This window comes from Bombina bombina, chromosome 7, assembly GCF_027579735.1.
Source record: "Bombina bombina isolate aBomBom1 chromosome 7, aBomBom1.pri, whole genome shotgun sequence".
NCBI lineage: Eukaryota > Metazoa > Chordata > Amphibia > Anura > Bombinatoridae > Bombina > Bombina bombina.
In genome coordinates, this window is record NC_069505.1 from 255,572,401 (window position 1) to 255,594,417 (window position 22,017).

Below are 22,017 nucleotides of genomic sequence, written 5' to 3' on the forward strand. Positions count from 1 at the left end.
TTAAGGAACTGTGTAATAGAATTGACACTCCTCTATGCTTCTTATGTGTAGTTGTATGGTATTGTTGTGAATATGCTTTATCCCAGTATTTGGGTGTGTTTGCTTTTGTGAAATGTGTTTCTTGTAGTAACACAATATGTGCTTGCAGATTTTTATATTCCTGAAGTGCCTTTTTTCGTTTGACGTTAGAGTGCAAACCTCTAACGTTGTGTGTGATTACCGTGATTGGAGCCATATTTGGGTAGGAGTTGTGTATGTGCTGATATGTATATTTCTGGTGGCTCGTCTAATTTTTGTATTCATGTGGAGCACTGCAGATATCAATAGTGGAGATGAAAACTTTTGTTTGATATATCATGTGTGATAGGTTAGAAGTAGAGAATTGCCTATGGTGGTAGGAGCTTGTATTATAGGTTTTCTAGCTTTACTTGTGAACTTTAGGAGTGATGCTATCTGTGATAAAGTGTGCATTGTAATGTACAATGAGTCGTCAACTATTAAGAACATTATAATTATAACAAACATAAACATTTCAAGTCAAATGAGTAGAGCAATTAAACAGTGACATTATTCATTTTCACAATAGTGCAAAAAAAAAATCAACATGTATCTTAATGTTTAGAATATGAGAACCATGCTATAACTGGGTGGGCATGGGGAGGGAAGGAAAGATAAGTGGGTAATCTGGTAGGGGGTGGGAGGGTGCTGGGTAAACAAGGATATGGGTGTGGGTTTGAAAGGGATAGGGTATGAATTATGAGGAACGTCTCAACGGTTTAGACAAGAGTGTAATGTCCGGAAATATTATGTAGGGTCAGTAAAATGCTGATCTATCCAACTCACAACCTTACCTTTTTTTTTGTTATTGGAATAGGTACTAAAAATTAATATGCATTTTTTAAGTAACCATAATACCTTTACAGAACAGTGGATTGCCTACTCAGGTAGTTAAACAGCGTTAGATAACAGGCCTGAAGAGTTTGTTTGTAAATTCAGGTTTCTTCGTCCTCGGATTCTGAACTCTGATCAGTCCTGCTTGGGGTCTTTGAGTTTTTGAGCCCTTTTCGGGGGGTTTTCTGTTTCCTTGCAGGTGTCCATTCCCTTTGAAAGGATTGTCTCTGAGGTTTAGGTGGCTGATCCTTGCTTTGTATGTCTGTTAGAAGATATAGCTTCCTAAGAATTTCCTGTCCCTCTTCAACTGTCGTACAGGAGTAGAGGTTGTTTTGATAGGTAAATGATAGTTTGAACGGAAAGTTCCATCTATATCTTATTTGCATGTTATTTAATATGGATAAAATAGGCTTGAGCTCTCGCCTTCTGCGTAGGGTGATCGGAGCTAAATCTGCAAAGATTTGCAAAGAGTGTCCTTCATACGAGAGTGTTTGTGCATTCCTGGCTGCCGTAAGTATTTGATCTTTGATATGGAAGTAATGCATTTTTAAGATAATGTCTCTGGCCATGGAGGGCTGTGGCGGTCTGGAGAGAGCCCTATGCACTCTATCCATGAGTAGCATGGCGGTGTCCATTTCTGGTAAAAGTTGGCGGAATATCTTCGTGACTGTGTCTGGAAGATTAGTGTAGGTTTCTGGGAGGTTTCGGATCCTGAGATTCGACCTTCTCAACCTGTTTTCAAGGTCTTCTATTTGATCTTCCAGCCTTTTGATATTTGATGACTGCTCCTGAATGGCATTGTGTATTTGTGGTATTTCAACAACTACTTCATCAAGTTTCTCCTCCAGCTCCGCTGTACGCCCTCCAATTTCTCGTATGTCTTGTCTAAGTTCAGATATGGCCGTTTTCAATTCTTCCTGAAATAGCACCTTTATTTGACTTAGTAACTCTTTATTTGCGGGCACTGACGGGGCTGGTTCTGTCATGTCTGATTGTGATGAGGGTGAATTGCTTATTGTTGGTGTTAGAGAATTTTCCAGATTTCTTTGCTTTAATTGTGCTCGTGATAGACAATCTTTGACCGTTTGTGATTTGTTTTTCATGTTGCAATGGTATGTTTGCGGCTCTGGCTGTTATGTACAGGCAATGCAAAGGTGTCAGCTACTGTATGACGTCCTCTAAAGATGCTTTGTTAGCTTATATTTAGCATGGATGTATTAAGAAATCATTAAGATGTGAGATTATGTTGCATGTAGCTCTGTCACTGTGCAGCTGCTTCTTTAGTTAGCCCATACTACTCATATGCAGTGCAAGGTGCTATTTTATGCTGCAGTATAATGTTCAGGAGTGAAATCCCAACTGTGTATTCTTTACTGTAAAAATAAAACCCTTTCTGTTTAAATAAAGGGAGATATTTATAATCAAGTGTCCTTTATAAGCTTTCCCAACCTTTGTCCCTTCAGTGTCTCTCTGACTTTCCTGACTAGGGTTGGGGGTCTTGGTACTTCTTAAAAGGACACAGTTGTGGGGTGCAGAGGGGCCAATAAACTTTGCAGAATGTTGCTAAAAATGGCGATTTTCCCACCTCCCTTTCTCCTCAGGGTTAAGCTATTTCCACTTGTAGCATGTAAAAAACCCTTTTATTTTAGGTAGTTTAGTATCTGGGGTATGTCTCTCTATTTTCCCCAAGCTAATGAGGTTATTTTGTGTTGTTTAACTCCTACCTCCAGATCCAGTGTAGGCCGCAGCCGGGGATTTTCCTGAATGGGCCCTGGAAGTCTGAACCGGATGGTTTTGTTTTTGCTGTAAAAGCCCAATTTTGGTCCCAGATCGATTAATTCCTTGTCCTGCTAGAGTGATCTGTTGTTTACCTCAGTTGATATAGGCTGATATGAGGTTTTAATAAGGTTTTTAGCAGAGTTTGCAGAGGAGCTCTGACAAAGTGCAGCTTTCCTGTATGGCAGTCAGCTCCGCCCCCTCCTGTACATATAGATTTAAAAAAAAAAAGCCATTTATTTTTAAAACCACATTTTAACATACAGTGCAAAGTTTTAACAAATCACTATTGTAAAATGGAAAATTTGTAGCTATACTTCTATGGGATATTATTATTCCGTACATGAAATCTTGTTACATGTCAAGGGGCCTATCTAGTCCCAAAGACCGCTGCCCCATAACCCTGTCCGCCTGCTCTGAGCAGGCGGACAGAAATCACCGGGATTCAACCCGATCGAGTACGATCGGGTTGACTGACACCCCCTGCTGGCGGACCATTGGCCGCGAGTCTGCAAGGGGCTGCGTTGCACCAGCAGCTCTTGGGGCCTAGTTATCAAGCCGTCAACCTCAAATACGCTGTGTATTCCGCAGCGTATTTGTGGCGAGGCTGATTCGCCTTAGTTATCAAAGGCTCGAGACCGGCAAAAGTAGAATTTTGTGACGTAAACTTCGATCCGCCGGACTCAGTCCGACACAGATCGATTCTTACGTCACTCCAGATGTTCCGCACACAAGTACGGCACAATCTCACTACTTTTGCTAGTTATCAAAAAACTAGCAGGTACGCTCGGCACTTTTACGGCCCAGCGTACCTGGTTTTCAAAGCGCCAGCCTGGAGGCGGCGGATCCCATAGGAATCAATGGGAGTCTGACCATAGCGAAAGTACAAGTTCGCTGCTGACAGACATCCCATTGATTCCTATGGGAGCTGTCTACACCTAACACCCTAACATGTACCCCGAGTCTAAACACCGCTAATCTGACCCCCCCTACACCGCCGCAACTAAATAAAGTTATTACCCCCTAAACCGCCGCTCCCGGAGCCCACCGCAACTATAATAAATGTATTAACCCCTAAACCGCCGCTCCCTGAACCCGCCGCAACCTATATTAAATGTATTAACCCCTATCCTGCCCCCCCTACACCGTCGCCACCTATAATAAATTTATTAACCCCTATCCTGCCCCCCACTACGCCGCCGCCACTGTAATAAATTTATTAACCCCTAAACCTAAGTCTAACCCTAACCCTAACGCCCCCCTAACTTAAATAATTAATTAAATAAATCTAAATAAATTAACTCTTATTAACTAAATGAATCCTATTTAAAACTAAATACTTACCTTTAAAATAAACCCTAATATAGCTACAATATAATTAATAATTATATTATAGCTATCTTAGGATTTATATTTATTTTACAGGTAACTTTGTATTTATTTTAGCTAGTTAGAATAGTTATTAAATAGTTATTAACTATTTAATAACTACCTAGCTAAAAGAAATACAAAATTACCTGTAAAATAAATCCTAACCTAAGTTACAATTAAACCTAATACTACACTATCATTAAATTAACTAAATAAACTACCTACAAATAACTACAATTAAATACAATTACATAAACTAACTAAAGTACAAAAAATAAAAAAGCTAAGTTACAAAAAATAAAAAAATAAGTTACAAACATGTTAAAAATATTACAACAATTTTAAGCTACTTACACCTAATCTAAGCCCCCTAATAAAATAACAAACCCCCCAAAATAAGAAAAATCCCTACCCTATTCTAAATTAAATAAATTTCAAAGCTCTTTTACCTTACCAGCCCTTAAAAGGGCCATTTGTGGGGGCATGCCCCAAAAAGTTCAGCTCTTTTGCCTGTAAAAGAAAAATACAACCCCCCCCAACATTAAAACCCACCACCCACATACCCCTAATCTAACCCAAACCCCCCTTACAAAAACCTAACACTAATCCCCTGAAGATCATCCTACCTTGAGTCGTCTTCACTCAGCCGAGCCACCGATGGAACTGAAGAGGACATCCGGAGCGGAAGAAGTTAATCCTCCAAGCGGCGCTGAAGAAATCTTCCATCCGATGAAGTCATCATCCAGGCGGCGCTGAAGAAGTCTTTGATCCGGCCGATGTCATCTTCCAAGAGGCGCTGAAGATGTCTTCTATCCGGGTGAAGTCATCTTCCAAGCCGGGTCTTGAATCTTCCTTCCGCCGACGCGGAACCACCTTCTTCACCGACGGACTATGACGAATGACGGCTCCTTTAAGGGACGTCATCCAAGATGGCGTCCCCTCAATTCCGATTGGCTGATAGGATTCTATCAGCCAATCGGAATTAAGGTAGGAAAATCTGATTGGCTGATGGAATCAGCCAATCAGATTCAAGTTCAATCCGATTGGCTGATCCAATCAGCCAATCAGATTGAGCTCGCATTCTATTGGCTGATCGGAACAGCCAATAGAATGCGAGCTCAATCTGATTGGCTGATTCCATCAGCCAATCAGATTTTTCCTACCTTAATTCCGATTGGCTGATAGAATCCTATCAGCCAATCGGAATTGAGGGGACGCCATCTTGGATGACGTCCCTTAAAGGAGCCGTCATTCGTCGTAGTCCGTCGGTGAAGAAGGTGGTTCCGCGTCGGCGGAAGGAAGATTCAAGACCCGGCTTGGAAGATGACTTCACCCGGATAGAAGACATCTTCAGCGCCTCTTGGAAGATGACATCGGCCGGATCAAAGACTTCTTCAGCGCCGCCTGGATGATGACTTCATCGGATGGAAGATTTCTTCAGCGCCGCTTGGAGGATTAACTTCTTCCGCTCCGGATGTCCTCTTCAGTTCCATCGGTGGCTCGGCTGAGTGAAGACGACTCAAGGTAGGATGATCTTCAGGGGATTAGTGTTAGGTTTTTGTAAGGGGGGTTTGGGTTAGATTAGGGGTATGTGGGTGGTGGGTTTTAATGTTGGGGGGGGTTGTATTTTTCTTTTACAGGCAAAAGAGCTGAACTTTTTGGGGCATGCCCCCACAAATGGCCCTTTTAAGGGCTGGTAAGGTAAAAGAGCTTTGAAATTTATTTAATTTAGAATAGGGTAGGGATTTTTCTTATTTTGGGGGGTTTGTTATTTTATTAGGGGGCTTAGATTAGGTGTAAGTAGCTTAAAATTGTTGTAATATTTTTAACATGTTTGTAACTTAATTTTTTATTTTTTGTAACTTAGCTTTTTTTATTTTTTGTACTTTAGTTAGTTTATGTAAATGTATTTAATTGTAGTTATTTGTAGGTAGTTTATTTAGTTAATTTAATAATAGTGTAGTATTAGGTTTAATTGTAACTTAGGTTAGGATTTATTTTACAGGTAATTTTGTATTTCTTTTAGCTAGGTAGTTATTAAATAGTTAATAACTATTTAATAACTATTCTAACTAGCTAAAATAAATACAAAGTTACCTGTAAAATAAATATAAATCCTAAGATAGCTATAATATAATTATTAATTACATTGTAGCTATCTTAGGGTTTATTTTACAGGTAAGTATTTATTTTTAAATAGGAATAATTTATTAAAGTATAGTGTAGTGTTAGGTGTAATTGTAACTTAGGTTAGGATTTATTTCACAGGTACATTTCTCTTTATTTTAGCTAGGTAAGCTATTAAATAGTTAATAACTATTTAATAGTTATTGTACATGGTTAAAATAAATTGAAAGTTACCTGTCAAATAAATATAAATCCTAAGATAGCTAGAATATAATTCTTATTTATATTGTAGCTATATTAGGGTTTATTTTAAAGGTAAGTATTTAGTTTTAAATAGGATTCATTTAGTTAATAAGAGTTAATTTATTTAGATTTATTTAATTAATATTTAAGTTAGGGGGGCGTTAGGGTTAGACTTAGGTTTAGGGGTTAATAATTTTATTACAGTGGCGGCGGCGTAGTGGGGGGCAGGATAGGGGTTAATAAATTTATTATAGGTGGCGACGGTGTAGGGGGGGCAGGATAGGGGTTAATAGGTTTAATATAGGTTGCGGCGGGTTCATGGAGCGGCGGTTTAGGGGTTAAACTATTTATTTAGTTGCGGAGAGGTGCGGGATCAGCAGGATAGGGGTTAATAATTTTATAATAGAGGGCGACGGTGTAGGGGGGGCAGGATAGGGGTTACTAGGTATACTGTAGGTGGCAGCGGTGTCCGGGAGCGGCGGTTTAGGGGTTAATACATTTATAAGAGTTGCGGCGGGGTCTAGGAGCGGCGGTTTAGGGGTTAATACATTTATAAGAGTTGCGGCGGGGTCTAGGAGCGGCGGTTTAGGGGTTAGTAACTTTATTTAGTTGCGGGGGGCTCCGGGGGCGCCGGTATAGGGGGTAGAACAGTGTAGTTTAGTGTGAGTGCTTAGTGACAGGCTAGCAATAAAGCTGGGAAAAAGCCGAAGGGCAGCGAGATCGGATGAGTGATAACTGTCACAGTCCGCTGCTCATCGCCCCGCGGCTTTTTGACAGCTTTATTTGATAACTTAGGCGAACGTATTCAAGGTCCGCGGCGGCGAAGGTAGGCGAGCTTAGGCGGACGTATTGGGCCGGCGAAGCCAGAAAAGTAGACGGCTTGATAACTAGCCCCCCTTGTGAGCTGTTGGTGCAATGCTGAATACGGAGAGCGTATTGCTCTCCGCATTCAGCGATGTCTTGCGGACCTGATCCGCACTGTCGGATCAGGTCCGCAAGACATTTGTTAAATTGGCCTCCAAGAGTAAAAAAACAAGTTTTTTTTGTTTTTTTTTAAAATAACAAATTTACTTTAAATACACAAAATTGTATTTTGCAGTATACCCACAATACCCAGCACATAAAGGTGAATTATTTCTTTACTTGCTCCACTATTGTATTGTAACAAAGAGGGTGACATTGAATACTGTGTAAAAGGATCCTTTACATTACACCTTCACTGCAGACAGCGAGACTGATTTTAACATTCCGCCAGTGGCAGAGAAGTATCTCCTCCCACAGTGAAGTAAAGTAAAAAGCCTCTTTGCAAGTCTGACATCTAACACTTATTTCATCCATCTCACTGCGGACATCTTTATAACATAGCGCTATTGTGACAAACCTTTTAGCATTGGCCCTTAGGCTCAACCCTACTGTATAATTGACTTATACATGCTGTGACCTATTAGCCTCCTATTCTATTGGTGGTGAAACTTGCATGACTTAGAAAGAGCATGTAATTTTGGGGTATTTTTCTTTTTATATATATTTATTTATTTTCTGAAATTGATCTATTTCTTCTTTTGTTAAACCTTAACTCCTTTCTTTGAGAAAAGCTAAATAAAGTATTTTAATTGTACAGTTCATGATGGACATTATATTTTGGCTTATATAAAGTATATCTTTACCAATCAACTATTATTTGTGTCAGTTGTTGCATAATATTAATATGATGCTCTACAAGTGGGTTTGAGGAGTTTTAGGATTGTGCACACGTTGTGTGTAAAACAGCTGTGTTTATTTCTAGATTATTAACCAGCCATCCCAATATAGGTGACCTTGAAAAAAGGAAACAAAGTTGCAATAACAAGTCATAAAATGTTCAAGGTGGATAAAACCCAAAGTAAATATCCAGTTGATCGGGTGTGTGAGATATTAAAGTGGATAATTATTATGCAAGCAGAACACAAATGGGTTGTATCTGATGTACGGTCTGTAGAATAGAACAGCACAAAACAATCTGTTTTATGATGTCCATAAAACTCATTTTGCTACAAGTCAATTTCCAAATAATGTTTCAGTCATGATATATTAAAATGTTGCCATAAACTGTTGATCAATATATTGTTTTAGAATGTGTCAAGATTACAACTCCATTAAAAAAGTAATTGAATAGGATTATATGGATAGGAATAGGTTTAAGGATACGCCAAAGTAGAAGCTTAGGGTTAAGCATGTATTTTATGCTGATTTTTTATAACTGTAGTCCAAGCATTAGTAAGGTTCTCTGAGTGAGGAGTGTGCAGGAGACTGGTACCTTTAGTAATACCAGCTGGAATGTGCACATAACATGTCAAGATATAAATGCATGTTTTAGGGAGGTAATGATGTGTGATAGCTTTTGAGAAGCTGATGCTCAGAAGACATAACTTAGTAATCGAGGTGTTAATGCGAAAGTTGGTGATGCAGAAACCAGGTGCATCAGGAGAAGCAGAATTCAAATGCTAGTACTAGATGCCCGGGCTGCAGAAGATACAGAATGCTACCATTGGACATCTTGGACCACAGGAACTGTAATAGGTAACTGTAAGGCAACAGAAGATACTGTAGCTGACATGGACACCATATACCGAGGCCAAACACTGTGGTAGCTGAATTAGACTTGTACAGGAATGACACAGGAGCAACTTGACAGTTTCAGGATTTTCAGGTACACAAACTGGTAACATGATGCTCAGGAACATTATGGGACTTTACAGATAAACAAGGAGAGATGCTTTAGGGTCGCTAGTCCTAAAGTAACACGCACTAACAAATTAGCTCATGTCATTTATTCCCTATTACAGCCCTTTAAAGAGGACAATATGTACCAGTACCATGTCCCTTTAAGTACTGTTCACTAACTGAGCAAGACACCTGTTCTCCAGCTGCAACACTCACATGTCATTCGTTATCAGCCCATTAGGTTCATTTTTTATATTAATATTAGCAAGTTAATATGTAGCCAAAAAAATGAGCCCAGGCTCCTGCTAAATAAAATCTATGCCAACAGGGAGGAAAGATAAGGACTTGTATAAAAAATACCCCATGAGTGTGTTATTCACTAGAGATCTGAGTACGGAAATTAACAAAGAACCACAATGGGAACAATGTATCTATTGCTTCTTTTTACTGGAGTCCTCGCTGGTGGTAAATATTTATATAACAAAATATAAGAAATAAATGATATTATATGAAAGTTAACAAACATTTTCTGCAGAATTGTTTTACATTACCATTTTATGCACTTTAGTGCTTGCTTTACAGTAACATTTTATGCACTTTAGTGCTTGTTTTACAGTAACATTTTATGCACTTTAGTGTATGTTTTACAGTAACATTTTATGCACTTTAGTGTATGCTTTACAGTAATATTTTATTTACAGTAACATTTTATGCATTTTAGTGTATGCTTTTCAGTAACATTTTATGCACTTTAGTGCTTGTTTTACAGTAACATTTTATGCACTTTAGTGTATGTTTTACAGTAATATTGTATGCACTTTAGTGCTTGTTTTACAATAACATTTTATTTACAGTAACATTTTATGCATTTTAGTGTATGCTTTTCAGTAACATTTTATGCACTTTAGTGTATGCTTTACAGTAATATTTTATGCACTTTAGTGTATGCTTTTCAGTAATATTTTATGCACTTTAGTGTATGCTTTACAGTAACATTTTATGCACTTTAGTGTATGCTTTACAGTAATATTTTATGCACTTTAGTGTATGCTTTACAGTAACATTTTAATCACTTTAGTGTATGCTTTACAGTAATATTTTATGCACTTTAGTGTATGCTTTACAGTAACATTTTATTCACTTTAGTGTATGCTTTACAGTAATATTTTAAGCACTTTAGTGTATGATTTACGGTAACATTTTATGCACTTTAGTGCTTGTTTTACAGTAACATTTTATGAACGCTTTACAGTAATATTTTATGCACTTTAGTGTATGCTTTACAGTAACATTTTATGCACATTAGTGTATGTTTTACAGCAATATTTTATGCACTTTAATGCTTGCTTTACAGTAACATTTTATGCACTTTAGTGTATGTTTTACAGTAACATTTTATGCACTTTAGTGCTTGGTTTACAGTAACATTTTATGCACTTTAGTGTATGTTTTACAGTAACATTTTATGCACTTTAGTGTTTGCTTTACAGTAACATTTTATTCACAGTAACATTTTATGCCCTTTAGTGCTTGCTTTACAGTCATATTTTATGCACTTTAGTGCTTGTTTTACAGTAAAATATTATGCACTTTAGTGTATGTTTTGCAGTAACATTTTATGCACTTTAGTGCTTGCTTTACAGTAACATTTTATTTACAGTAACATTTTATGCACTTTAGTGCTTGCTTTACAGTAACATTTTATGCACTTTAGTGTATGTTTTACAGTAACATTTTATGCACTTTAGTGTATGTTTTACAGTAACATTTTATGCACTTTAGTTTCTTGTTTTACAGTAACATTTTAGGTCTTATGTAAACGTTTATACACAAAAATACTAAAGGATTTGAAGTCCCTGCATGTTACAGTTTACAGCTCATTAAGAGATAGTGTGCATAGTGTGCTTAGTGTGGCATAGTGAGACCTGGTTCTTTAAAGGGTCATGAAAGTCAAAAGACAAATTTAATGGAACATGCACATTTAAGAGACTTCAATTTACTTTTAATTTCAAATGTACTTTGTTCTCTTGGTATCCTTTGTTGAAGTGCATATCTAGGAAGGCACAGGAGCAGCAATGCAGTGCTAGGAACTATCTGCTAATTGGTGACTACATATATATGCCTCTTGTCATTGGCTCACTAGATGTGCCCAGCTAGCTCTCAGTAGTGCAATGCTCCTGTGGACTATAACAAAGCTAAAGGGTAAAACAGAAAAGGGTTAATCACAATCTATTGATAATTATCGGCTGCTAATGATGTTATCTATTTGACACAACCGTTTTCATTGTTTACCAGCAGCACTTTCTTTATTATTGTTTAATGAAAAACGACCCAATACCATGAGCCAATCCAGAGTCTTAGTGGTTAAAGAGACATGAAACCCAAATTTTGACTTTCATGATTCAGATAGAACAAACAATTTAAAACAACTTTACAATTTACTTCTATTATTAAATTTGCTTGATTCTCTTGGCATCATTTGTTGAAGGAGCAGAAATGCACTACTGGGAGCTAGCTGAACACATTAAATGAACCAATGACAAAAGTCATATATGTGCAGCCACCAATCAGCAGTTAGCTTCCCATAGTGTATTACTGCTCCTGAGCCTACCTAAATATGTGTTTCAACAAAGAATACCAAAAGAACAAAGCAAATTAGATTGCAGAAGTAAATTGGAAAAGTTGTTTAAAATCAAATGCTCTATAAAAATCATGAAAATATTTTTTTGGCTTTAATGTCCCTTTTAATGACACATTGCAGGGACATTCAAATCTCTTAGCGATGCATAATGGGTGAACTGTACACATCACCTATTAGCATCAATGTGCACTATTAAAAGAGATCAGTTAACATACAAACCCTTCAACCTGTGATATGATCCCTAAAACCCCATATTAACATTCTGGCTGGGGTCACTCAAAAGCCTTTTGAAAACTTATCAAATGATTATCAACAGAAAAACACCATTGAAGTCTAAGGGAATTTGTGTAGATAAATCATTTAATACATTTTTCGAAAGGATTGTGATCCTGAAAAAAATTATCAAATAATTTATCTACAAACATCCCAATAGTTTTTTTATTTTTCTGTGGATAATCTTTACATAGATTTGTCTAAAGGATTGTGATTGGCCCTTATGCAGTGTTATTTTACAGAGGAAAATAATTTGTGCTTCAGGTGTATCAGAAGCATGTTGGGATTGTGATCACTGAAAAAGTAAAGTGCACTAGAGTTGATTACAATCCTTTAGGAAAGTGTATCTCCTTTTTTTTTTTTTTTTTTTTTTTTACAAAAAAACAGCATTAACATTTATGGAAATGTTTTTAGATATATAATTTGAGTTGTCTAAATGATTGTGATCGACCCCACTGCCAAAAACAAGTGCAACCTTGTAGTAAACCCCAATAGTTATATACAAGAAAATGTGCAATAACAAAGGGGTCACAATCCTTTACAAAAATGTATGTAATAGTTTTCAACAGAAGCTCACCAATAAAGTCTATAGGTATTTTTGTAGATAAAGTTTTTCCAAAATGATCTATCACATTAGAGCATATTCTTTTTCTATTTGTATGCCCTTTAATCAATATAACTGAAAAAGAGACTTTGTCAAATAGCAATACTCACCATTAATGTCTATGGGGATTTTTGTAGATAAATCATTTGATACGTTTTTCTATCCGATTGTGATTGTCTCCTTAATATTAGAATCCATTCAGTTGTACTATATGACATTATGGGTTGATCTAAATCCTTTAGAAAAACGTATCTGATTTTTTTCAACAGAAAGTCTATGGTGGGGGGGGGGGCTTTGTAGATAAATCATTAGATAAATGAACAGATTAATTAGGTACAGAATGTGATGTTTGTAAATACAAATTTTTTATAGAATATTGTGAAGATTTCAGGAAAAGATAAAAGTGACAATAAACAATATTTTTTCAGTAATTGTGTAGAATGTGCTAAATTAATTACTACAATTAGACTCTTTCCTGTCAGAGTTTGCTACATTCATCCGAACAGTACGGTTGAGGAGGTTGAGCTTTTGGGAACAACCCTGTCATGTGGTGTTTAAAAATTCTGCCTGACCTAATTATCCTCAGCAGAAGAAAAAACATAAGAGAACTGTGGCAGTGCCACTTCACAGAAACTAAATCACTTTATAGAAACTAAAATGTATATAAGATACAGATTATCCTCAAGCTAAGTTTTGCTCTGAATAGATCATTATATCTAGCAGTTGTTTACTGTTTTATAATCCTTTAGAGAAAGGTGTATAAATGAAAATTGACGCTAATACTGCAGTGGGAAGAAAACAGTGATTTATTCAGGTCAGGAACATAAGTATGAAAAGGAAAAGTAATGAAATACGTTTTGAAATACCCTTTAAGATAAAGATAGACAAAGAAAACAATTTGACAAGAACTGTTATAAATATGCAGAAGGATAAACAGAGTTATACTGTCAGATCATTTTTATTTTTCTAGTACTGAGAGCAGAGATAGTGGTTAAAGGATTAGCGAACATTAGGTTGTTTCAGGGATAAATATTATAATAAATTAAAGGGACACTCAATTTAAAATTAAACTATCATGATTCAGATTTCATTAACAAAATGTGCACAGTCTTTTTATATTTATAGTTTTTGAGTCACCAGCTCCTACTGAGCGTGTGCAAGAATTCACAGAATATACGTATATGCATTTGTGATTGGCTGATGGCTGTCACATGATACAGGAGGAGGAAAAATAGACATAACTTTGAAATTTGTCAGAAAAAAATCTACTACTCACTTGAAGTCCAGACTAAGGGGCCCATTAATCAAGCTCCGTACGGAGCTTGTGGGCCCGTGTTTGAAGCAGCGGTCACAAAGACCGCTGCTCCATAACCTGTCCGCCTGCTCAGAGCAGGCGGACAGACATCGGCGGAATTCAACCTGATCGAGTACGATCGGGTTGATTGACACCCCCCTGCTGGCGGCCAATTGTCTGCGAGTCTGCAGGGGGCGGCGTTGCACCAGCAGCTCTTGTGAGCTGCTGGTGCAATGCTGAATACGGCGAGCGTATTGCTCTCCGTATTCAGCGAGGTCTGGCGGACCTGATCCACACTGTCGGATCAGGTCCACCAGACTTTGATAAATTGGGGCCCATGTGTTATTGAATTGTATTTTTATCATGTGCTTGTTTATTTAAATCTACTCTATTTACTGGTCCTTTAAGTTAGAGAATGATACTTGCTAATGTTTACGGGAAGTAATCTCAAAGTTATTAAAGGGATATGAACCCCAAACATTTTATTTAATCATTCAGATAGTGCATGTCATTTTAAACAACTTTCTAATTTACTTCTATTATTATTTTTTTTCTAATTCTCTTGATATTTTTTGTTGAAAAGCAGGGACATAAGCTTAGGAGCCAGCACATATCTGGAGCGCTATATGGCAGCGGTTTTGCAAATAATTTTATTAATTTGCTACACCACTAGATAGCAGCAATGAGATGTTTTAAATCTGAAATCAGTGTAGTTGAGACAAACAGAAGAAGCTGTGAAGAAATGGTAAAAGTGCAAGTTATAATCGAAGAACACACCACCAAAGTAAATAGATACAGTATCTCACAAAAGTGAGTACACCCCTCACATATTTGTAAATATTTTATTATATCTTTTCATGTGACAACACTGAAGAAATTACACTTTGCTACAATGTAAAGTAGTGAGTGCATAACAGTGTAAATGTGCTGTCCCCTCAGCCATGTCTAAACTGTTGGCAGCAAAATTTAGTACACCCTTGTGGAAAATTGGAAATGTCCAAATTGAGCCCAAATTGACAATATTTTGTGTGGCCACCATTATTTTCCAGCACTGCCTTAACCTTCTTGGGCATGGAGTTCACCAGAGCTTCACAGGTTGCCACTGGAGTCCTCTTCCACTCCTCCATGATGACTTCACAGAGCTGGTGGATGTTAGAGACCTTGCACTCCCCCACCTTCCATTTGAGGATGCCCCAAAGATGCTCAATAGGGTTTAGGTCTGGAGACATGCTTGGCCAGTCCATCACCTTCACCCTCAGCTTTTTAGCAAAGCAGTGGTTGTCTTGGAGGTGTGTTTGGGGTCATTATCATGTTGGAATACTGCCCTGCGGCCAAGTCTCCGAAGGAAGGGGATCATGCTCTGCTTCAGTATGTCACAGCACATGTTGGCATTCATGGTTTTCTCAATGAACTGTAGCTCCCCAGTGCTGGCAGCACTCATGCAGGTCCAGACCATGATACTCTCACCACCATACTTGACTGTAGGCAAGACACACTTGTCTTTGTACTCCTCACCTGGTTGCCGCCACACACGATTAACACCATCTGAACCAAATAAGTTTATCTTGGTCTCATCATTCCACTTGACATGGTTCCAGTAATCCATGTCCTTACTCTGCTTTTCTTCAGCAAACTGTTTGGAGGCTTTCTTGTGCATCATCTTTAGAAGAGGCTTCCTTCTGGGACGACAGCCATGCAGACCAATTTGATGCAGTGTGTGACATATGGTCTGAGCACTGAAAGACTGACCCCCCCCCCGCCCCTTCAACCTCTGCGGCAATGCTGGCAGCACTCATATGTCTATTTCCCAAAGACAACCTCTGGATATGACGCTGAGCATGTGCACTTAACTTCTTTGGTCCACCATGGTGAGGCCTGTTCTGAGTGAAACTTGTCCTGTGAAACCGCTGTATGGTCTTGCCCACCATGCTGCAGCTCAGTTTCAGGGTCTTGGCAATCTATAGCTTAGGCCATCTTTATGTAGAACAACAACTCTTTTTTTCAGATCCTCAGAGAGTTCTTTGCCATGAGGTGCCATGTTGAACTTCCAGTAACCAGTATGAGAGAGTGTGAGAGCGATAACACCAAATTTAACACACCTGCTCCCCATTCAAACCTGAGATCTTGTATCACTAACGAGTCACATGACACCGGGGAGGTAAAACGTCTAATGCGGCTCAATTTGGACATTTCCACTTAGGGGTATACTCACTTTTGTTGCCAATGGTTTAGACATTAATGGCTGTGTGTTATTTTGAGGGGACAGCAAGTTTACACTGTTATGCCGGCTGTACACTCACTACTTTACATTGTAGCAAAGTGTCATTTCTTCAGTGTTGTCACATGAAAAGATATAATAAAATATTTACAGAAATGTGAGGGGTGTACTCACTTTTGTGAGATACTGTATTTATTAAAAGATAGGAAAGACAATCAGTTGTTTGTTTACATTCTAAAATAAAAGGAAATTATATGTTTTTAATTTTTTATACAAATACAATTAGCATATTTTTTAAATATACAATATTAGGAAATGAAGTATAAATATACAATATGAGGAAATTAAGTATAAATATACAATATAACAAACTCAAATAAGATAAATAAGTAAAGGTCACCAGCTACCTTTTATCCAAATGAAATTAATATGTTTAATTGGTTTTGATGTCATGACCTTTTAGAGCATCACAGTCTTATAATGTCACATGTCCTAATTCCCTAGGTCAGGCTCAGAGACACTTTGTCACAGCCTTTTTGGAAAATTACGACAGAACTTCTGCTACAACATTTCAGCTGTATATTATAACATACAACAATGCTGCATCAGTTACTGTCACAGTAGCTCAACCAAGTTTCAACCAAACTGTGGTAATTGAAAGAGACAAAGATGCCTTAGTAACTTTAAGCTATGACTACATGATCTATGAAAAGGATATATCTTCCAAGGCCGTGATTGTGACATCTGATGCTAATATCTCTGTCTACGCATTTTACACAAAAAACAATACTGCGGATGCCATGGTTTGTCTTCCTCAAGAGGAATTAGGCACAGAATACTATATATTTACTCCTGGAACAGGGGGGATAAACCAGTTTGCTGTGGCCAATGGAATAAATGATGCTGTTTCAGTCAACATTACAGTCTCGGGCACTATCATCTTTAATGGTACTTATTATGGGAGCAAAGACAAAATTTCAATCTCTCTTGCATATCAGCAAGTCATTCAATTCCAAAGTACCAGTGATTTAACAGGCACCAGAATTTCATCTTCTGCACCGGTGGCCGTTTTCATGGGCAATAAATGCTTTGCTGGTCCAGGCACCACTTGTGATGTTCTTGTTGAACAGTTGTATCCGGTGCAGAATTGGGGGAGGTACTTTGCAGTGTTTCCTTTGTTAAATCACACCAGTGATATCATCGATATAATAGCAGCTTACTCCGACACCCGAATATTCATAGAAGGGTCTAAGGGAAACACCACTCAGTATAATCTAGCACAAGGATCCCATGTGAAACTCACCTTACAAGACAGAATTCTTGTGAACTCTTCCAAGCCCATAATGATATCCTATCTTATTCAACAAAGCACAACTGGACCTGTTCCTGACTATGATCCTTTTCTCACTACTGTCCCCCCTATAGATTTTAAGAGGAACTACTACAAATTTGTAACATACCCAGACTACTACAATTACCTTCTGATAGTATCTCAATCATCTGCAGACACTGATTTTTTTCTCGACCATCATCCTCTAAATCTGAACAATGCTTTTGTCTCTGAGTTAAATGGAATAAAAGCCATAGAGGTCTCTTTGGGTAAAATTGGTGGACAACATGAAATATACAATGAGGCTTCTGCTTTTGTGATCTATGTTTATGGAATATACCATGGTGTGTCTTATGGCTACTCAGTTGGCCAGGAAAAGTCTTACCCAGGTAAGTATATGTATTGCTCTTCAACCAGCATTGAAAGGGACACAGAAGTCACATTTAATCTTTATGATACAGAAACTGTATGTCCTTTTAAAAATAAATATACACTTTCCAATTTACTTTAGTTATTTTAGTTATTATAGTTACCACTTCCTCTTGATCTCTTTTGTTAAAATGTTTTGTAGTTCCTTTCCATAAGAGCATACTGAGGTAGGCTCAAGTGTGTGCACATGTCTTGAGTACTTCATGTATAAAATTGTTATAAACATTAATACAAACACTGCTGCTATATACTGCACAAGACAGGTTCACACTCCTGAGCTTATGCAACTATCACCTAGATTACGAGTTTTGTGCTATAGAGGGTGCGAAACGAACGCAACAAAAGTTGCGTTATTTCACCCCCCCCCCATCGATGCCATTACAAGTTTCTGAAAAGCCTCCTTGTGCGTGCAATATGGTGGTGATAAGCTCCATACCGCACAAAAGCCAAGGGCTGCTTTGGCGTGCACGCTTTCCCCATAGACATCAATGGGGAGAGAGTGTTCGAAAAAAAAATTAACACATGAAGTACAGAATGGCTATCGTCTATGGGGAAAAGAAAGTTACATTTAAACCTAACACTCTAACATAAACCCTTAGTCTAAACACCCCTAATCCACCGCCCCCGACATCGCCGACACCCAAATAAAGTTATTAACCCCTAATCTGCCACTACCGACATCGCCGACACTAATGAAAGTTATTAACCCCTAAACCTCCAGCCTCCCACATATCTGCCACTAAATAAACCTATTAACCCCTAAACCGCCAGACCCCCACATTGCAAAACACTAAAATAAACTATTAAACCCAAAACACACCCCTAACTTTAAATTAAAAGTACAATATAGCTTATAAATAAAAACTTACCTGTGAAATAAATATAACCCTAACATTAAACTATAAATTAACCTAACCTTACTATTCTAATAAAATAAAAAAACTACCAATTAAAAAATCTAAATTACAAATTTAAAAAACCTAACACTTTGAAACAAAATTAAAAAATCTAAATTACAACTAAAAAAAACTAACACTACGAAAAATCTAAAAAATCAAAGTTCACCAAAAATAATAAACACTAAAATCATGACAAATAAAAAACACTAAAATCATGACAAATAAAAAACACTAAAGCCTAGATTTAGAGTTCTGTGTTAGCCGTCCAAACCACCGTTAGGGGGTTCTAACTCTGGTTTTGGACGCCCGCTGGTATTTTGAGTCAGTCAGGAAAGGGTCTAACTCTCACTTTCCAGCCGCGACTTTTCCATACCGCAGATCCCCTTACGTCAATTGCGTATCCTATCATTTCAATGGGATCTTTCTAACGCTGGTATTTAGAGTCTTGGCTGAAGTGAGCGTTAGAACTCTAACGACAAGACTCCAGCCGCAGAAAAAAGTCAGGAGTTAAGAGCTTTATGGGCTAACGCCGGTTCCTAGAGCTCTAGAACTACTGTGCTCTAAAGTACACTAACACCCATAAACTACCTATGTACCCCTAAACCGAGGTCCCCCCACATCGCCGCCACTCTAATAAAAATTTTTAACCCCTAATCTGCCGACCGCACACCGCCGCAACCTACATTATCCCTATGTACCCCTAATCTGCTGCCCCTAACATTGCCGACCCCTATATTATATTTATTAACCCCTAATCTGCCCCCCCCAATGTCGCCGCTACCTAACTACACTTATTAACCCCTAATCTGCCGACCCGACCTCGCCGCCACTATAATAAATGTATTAACCCCTAAACCACCTCACTCCTGCCTCAAAAACCCTATGATAAATAGTATTAACCCCTAATCTGCCCTCCCTAACGTCGCCGACACCTAACTTCAAGTATTAACCCCTAATCTGCCGACCGGACCTCGCCGCTACTATAATAAATGTATTAACCCCTAAATAACTATTTAATAGCTACCTAGTTAAAATAATTACAAAATTACCTGTAAAATAAATCCTAACCTAAGTTACAATTAAACCTAACACTGCACTATCAATAAATTAATTAACTAAACTATCTACAATTAAATCAACTAAACTAAATTACAAAAAAACAAAACACTAAATTACAGAAAATAAAAAAAGATTACAAGAATTTTAAACTAATTACACCTACTCTAAGCCCCCTAAAAAAATAACAAAGCCCCCCAAAATAAAAAAAATGCCCTACCCTATTCTAAAATAAAAATTTAACAGCTCTTTTACCTTACCAGCCCTTAAAATGGCCTTTTGCGGGGCATGCCCCAAAGAAAACAGCTCTTTTGCATTTAAATAAACATACAATACCCCCCCCAACATTACAACCCACCACCCACATACCTCTAATCTAACCCAAACACCCCTTAAAAAAACCTAACACTAAGCCCCTGAAGATCTCCCTACCTTATCTTCACCACGCCGGGTATCACCGATCCGTCCAGAAGAGGGTCCGAAGTCTTCATCCAATCCGGCAAGAAGAGGTCCAGAAGAGGGTTCGAAGTCTTCATCCAACCCGGCAAGAAGAGGACATCCAGACCGGTAGACATGTTCATCCAGGCGGCGTCTTCTATCTTCATCCATCCGGCGCGGAGCGGGACCATCTTGAAGCAGCCGACGCGGATCCATCCTCTTCTTCCGGCGACTCCCGACGAATGAAGGTTCCTTTAAGTGATGTCATCCAAGATGGAGTCCCTCGAATTCTGATTGGCTGATAGGATTCTATCAGCCAATCGGAATTAAGGTAGGAAAAATCTGATTGGCTGATTGAATCAGCCAATCAGATTCAAGTTCAATCGGATTGGCTGATCCAATCAGCCAATCAGATTGAGCTTGCATTCTATTGGCTGTTCATATCAGCCAATAGAATGCAAGCTCAATCTGATTGGCTGATTGGATCAGATTTTTCCTACCTTAATTCCGATTGGCTGATAGAATCCTATCAGACAATCGGAATTCGAGGGACACCATCTTGGATGACGTCACTTAAAGGAACCTTCATTCATCGGGAGTCGCCGGAAGAAGAGGATGGATCCGCGTCGGCTGCTTCAAGATGGTCCCGCTCCGCGCCGGATGGATGAAGATAGAAGACGCCGCCTGGATCAACATGTCTACCGGTCCGGATGTCCTCTTCTTGCCGAATAGGATGAAGACTTCGGACCCTCTTCTGGACCTCTTCTTGCCGGATAAGATGAAGACTTCGGACCCTCTTCTGGACGGATCGGTGATACCCGGCGTGGTGAAGATAAGGTAGGGAGATCTTCAGGGGCTTAGTGTTAAGTTTTTTAAGGGGTGTTTGGGTTAGATTCGGGGTATTGTATGTTTATTTAAATGCAAAAGAGCTATTTTCTTTGGGGCATGCCTCGCAAAAGGCGCTTTCAAGGGCTGGTAAGGTAAAAGAGCTGTTAAATTTTTATTTTAGAATAGGGTAGGGCATTTTTTTATTTTGGGGGTAGGTGTAATTAGTTTAAAATTCTTGTAATCTTTTTTTATTTTCTGTAATTTAGTGGGGGGTTTTTTGTAATTTAGTTTAGTTGATTTAATTGTAGATAATTGTAGGTAGTTTATTTAATTAATTTATTGATAGTGTAGTGTTAGGTTTAATTGTAGCTTAGGTTAGGATTTATTTTACAGGTAATTTTGTAATTATTTTAACTAGGTAGCTATTAAATAGTTATTAACTATTTAATAGCTATTGTACCTAGTTAAAATAAATACAAAGTTGCCTGTAAAATAAATATAAATCCTAAAATAGCTACAATATAATTATTTGTTATATTGTAGCTATATTAGGGTTTATTTTACAGGTAAGTATTTAGCTTTAAATAGGATTAATTTATTTAATAAGATTTATTTTATTTCTTTAGATTTAAATTATATTTATCTTAGGGGGGTGTTAGTGTTAGGGTTAGACTTAGCTTTAGGGGTTAATACATTTATTATAGTAGCGGTGAGGTCCGGTCGGCAGATTAGGGGTTAATACTTGAAGTTAGGTGTCGCAGATGTTAGGAAGGGCAGATTAGGGGTTAATAAAATTTATTATAGGGTTTTTGAGGCGGGAGTGAGGCGGTTTAGGGGTTAATACATTTAATATAGTGGCAGCGAGGTCCGGTCGGCAGATTAGGGGTTAATAAGCG

At 38.0% G+C, this 22,017-nt stretch overlaps 1 protein-coding gene across 2 annotated transcripts in view; it reads left to right on the plus strand.

Annotated features, from left to right (window-relative positions):
• The first annotated feature begins 9,491 nt into the window (after nucleotides 1–9,491).
• LOC128635840 (uncharacterized) overlaps nucleotides 9,492–22,017 on the plus strand; it is an 80,703-nt gene continuing 68,177 nt past the window's right edge. For both annotated transcript variants that reach the window (XM_053688952.1, XM_053688953.1), the window contains exons 1-2: nucleotides 9,492–9,576; nucleotides 16,646–17,860. In XM_053688952.1, coding sequence (XP_053544927.1) covers nucleotides 9,528–9,576; nucleotides 16,646–17,860 — 1,264 coding nt within the window. In that variant the 5' untranslated portion in view covers nucleotides 9,492–9,527. The remainder of the gene's footprint in view (nucleotides 9,577–16,645; nucleotides 17,861–22,017) is intronic.